Source organism: Lactuca sativa, chromosome 1 (genome assembly GCF_002870075.4).
Source record: "Lactuca sativa cultivar Salinas chromosome 1, Lsat_Salinas_v11, whole genome shotgun sequence".
NCBI lineage: Eukaryota > Viridiplantae > Streptophyta > Magnoliopsida > Asterales > Asteraceae > Lactuca > Lactuca sativa.
In genome coordinates this window covers 107,609,553-107,613,307 of record NC_056623.2, presented here as the reverse complement: position 1 = coordinate 107,613,307, position 3,755 = coordinate 107,609,553, and the positions used below count along the sequence as shown (strand labels likewise).

The 3,755-nt window shown below is 32.8% G+C and overlaps 1 protein-coding gene across 2 annotated transcripts in view; it reads right to left on the bottom strand.

Annotated features, from left to right (window-relative positions):
- Positions 1 to 872: 872 nt before the first annotated feature.
- Positions 873 to 3,755, bottom strand: part of LOC111879283 (putative proline-rich receptor-like protein kinase PERK6) — a 7,494-nt gene continuing 4,611 nt past the window's right edge. The window contains exon 2 of one of the 2 annotated variants that reach the window (XM_042902130.2): positions 873 to 2,431. In XM_042902130.2, coding sequence (XP_042758064.1) covers positions 1,424 to 2,431 — 1,008 coding nt within the window. In that variant the 3' untranslated portion in view covers positions 873 to 1,423. The remainder of the gene's footprint in view (positions 2,432 to 3,755) is intronic. The other variant, XM_023875740.3, reaches the window with a different exon arrangement.

Genomic DNA, 3,755 nt, shown 5'->3' with positions numbered 1-3,755 from the left:
CATACTTTGCTTGTATTTAACTATGTACAAATAACTGACAAAATAATGTTATTTTTGGGAACTGGATACAACATCTTTTAAAAATTTTTGGTAGGCATGAAAGGCATATTGGAGAGGTGAGTGGCTTTTAAATAATTAAATCTTGATGAATGTATACATTTGCTCTAATTTATATCTTTGTTATGGATGATGGATCATTGTATTAGTAGCCGACTTCTTGTTATGTCAAGATGTCGAATGAGTCGATTATTGTAGTGATTCAACAACAAGATAAAGGAATCAATTATTAGAAGGAAATATGTTTTTATTTTTAACCTAGTTAAATGCTTATTATAACATCCTACTTCCATTTTGTCTTGATTATAGCATTGAACCTACAAAAATGTTCCGTATTATGGCTATAATAAACAAATAAATGAAAGTACATTGCTATATTTGTACTTTTTGTGATCATTGATTATGGTGTGTTGAGACAGGAACAATTGACGACTTTTGATTCAAAATTCAAATTTAAGAACACTTGTTGGCCTTTATCAATTCAACTTACTCGGTAATTTGCCAAGTAATCCACCAAATAATTTTCAATTTTATGTTTGTAAGCACTTTCTTAAACATTTGTGGTTGACATTTTTAATGTGTATTATTAGACACATTTAATGTAGTATCAAACAATGTTCGTTAGTAATATGTATTCGTATTTGATACCTCTTTTAGGTTTATTATTGTTATTGTAATGTTATTTGTTTAGTGGTTGAATTTCAATATCATTATAAGTTTAATCTAATGATTTTTTTCAATATGTTGGACATATTAAACTGGATTTTTTTATAATTTTTTGCTGTTTTTTTTTTAAATAAAAGGTAATTACCTACGTAACCTACAAAAAACCGTAGGTAATGTGAGCCGGGGGTAATAAAGTAACCGTTAGTCGAAGTGGGCCCCGTCGGTAATCCGTAGGAAATCCGTAGCTATGTATTTATGTAGCTATTTCGGAGTCAACTTTTGTCAAACTTGACTCTCGTCGGCAATTTGCAGGAAATCCGTAGCTATTGGTATCTGTAGCAATTATGTAGGTATGTAACTATGGAAAAAAGTCGTAAGTATTCTGTAGCAAATCCGTAGATAAAAATTTCCTACGGGCGTTTATGTTACCCGTCTTTTTCCGTAGCAATTATATAGGTATCACCTTATACCTACCGCCTACGGATTGTGCGGTAGGTATTGTCCAAGTATTCTAGAAGTGATTCTTGTTCTTATTTTCAGTAACATATGTTTATAAAGATTTTTATTACAATAATTATAAGCAAATTCGCCTAATTGTATACAATAATGAAATGCAGTCTTGGAATTTATGGGAATATAATAATTGTCAATAAAAAAAAAAAAAAAGTTATTCGTGTTGTATAATCTTATAATCCATATGCTAGTTTCCATATGCATCTAAATCCGTAGCATCCTCAATCCTCTCGACGACTTCATTCATCGTAAATTGCAGATCCCTGCTACTTGCTACATAAGGTGTCTCTCTCTCTGTTCCTCTCCCTCGCCGTCTCCTACTCCATCTCCCATACGTCAGTTTTTCCGTTATTATGTGCCTGTGGGACCTCCTCTTTATGCACCGATATGCAACATCTATTAATATATTCAAACAAGGGCTATCAATTTGATCTCTTATATAGTCATCAATGAATAAGTTGAGTCTATTGTTGCGGTAGTATTCTTGAAGTTGCTCAAATTGGTCTTCTACGTCAATATATTTGTTTATATCAGTAGCTCGACGTCCACTCAATATTTCAAACATTATCTCGCCAAACGAGAACATATCTGATATATGTTCGTTGGGATTGTAGCATGTGGGACCTTGTCTTGACAAACCAAAAAAAGAAATTTTGGCTTCCATATTTTCATCTAACAATATGTTTTCACAATGGATGCTCCCCTTTGTTTCACTGCTCTCCTCCCCAAGAACCAAATGAAGGCACTGGAGTCCTCTTGCTGCCCCTAGGCAAATCTTGAGGCGTTGTGCCCATGTTAGTTTAGGCAACTTACTCCTCAAGTTTTCCAGATAATTAGCAACGTTTCCATTGACAGCATGTTCATGAACTATAATTCTCTCATTGGCTTCATCACAATAACCAATGAAAGGGGAGATGTTTTGATGGTGAAGACTCGAAATAATCCGGAGCTCCTTTTTAAAATCCTGGCCCCAACGTAGGTAGCTTTTTGGATACAAGCGCGTGATGGCCATGGTTCGGTTTTGCCACCGTTCATAGAGCTGTCCTCTATGGACAACACCATATTCGTAGTCTCCAATACATGTTTCCTGATTGAAGTTTTGGGTTGCCAAATATATTTCCTCCAGTGGAATTAGGAAACTATCTAGGCCTCGTGTGGCAGGTGATTCTTGGTGGTTCTGTGAATAAAAACATAACTGAGTTTGATTTATAAATAACACTTCTTAAATTGTAGATAAATACTAGAAATAATTGTGGCAACTTTTTTTATGTGTAAAAAGTATTATAGGAAATACAGAAAATGTCATGAATAAGAATGAGTTTGTTCTTTTATTTGCAAGAAGATATAATGTATAAAAGATATATATATATATATATATATATATATATATATATATATATATATATATATATATATATATATATATATATATATATATATATATATATATATATATATATATATATATTTCCTTTAAACTTGATATTTTAAAACGTCATAATATTAATGCTACATATAAGTATATAACTTATAAGCCCTAACCCTTTTTGGTATTGATTGGTTCAGGTTGGGGAGGGATATTTCTGTCAAAGAAAGGAGACTATTCTTATTATTATTTTTTATGTAGTACTGATTGTTTAGAGTAAGCAATACTTCTACTATGTTATCAGAAGTGATAACACTCCTAACACCTTGTAATGTCATAGTATTTTTGACAATTTAGCAAATAATCTTAGCATATGGTAGAGTGTTAACAAAGGTTCTAAAAGGCGAGAGGCGTGGCGTGGCGGCAAGGCCAAGCCTCAAGCTTAACGAGTTATGGCGAGCCATAACGTTTTTCAAGGCGGCGATTTTGTATTCATTTATAATTATATTACCGCATAAATATAAATTTATATCAAATATACCTAGCTTTTAGAAGTGTTATATCAACAACTAATAACAGAAAGTTAATAAAAAACACAATACTTGTATGTCCGATTAGAAAATGTATAAAAAAGAATAAAAAAACGTGTCTCGAACGAAAAAACACGCGCCACAACACGCCATAACGCGCCATGGTACGCCATATCACGCCTCACGTCGTGGCGCGCGCCATGTCACGCCTTTTAGAACACTGGTGTTAACACTCATAGTATTCTATTTTTTTCTTTTTCTAATTTAATTTAGTTGCTTTATTGTAATATACAAACATTTTTTGTGTACAAATATTAAACACGTTTTATTTTTTCAAAACACAAACATTTTACAATCCAAATCCGCTCCCATTAAAAACCGCATCCTTCTTTATCAATGAAGCATCAACAACCAGACATGACCTCCTTCATTACCCACCTCTTTCTCCCCATTTCTAAATCATCACGACATGGTTGTGATTTCGCATCCATTCTCTTTCCCCTATCTTCCAAAATCTTATCTGAATTTTTTTTCATTTTTGCTCAATTATAAATGGGGTTTCCTACTTCATGAGTCGACAAGTTTATTAAAGTGGGTGTGTGAAGTGCATACTATCATCTTCA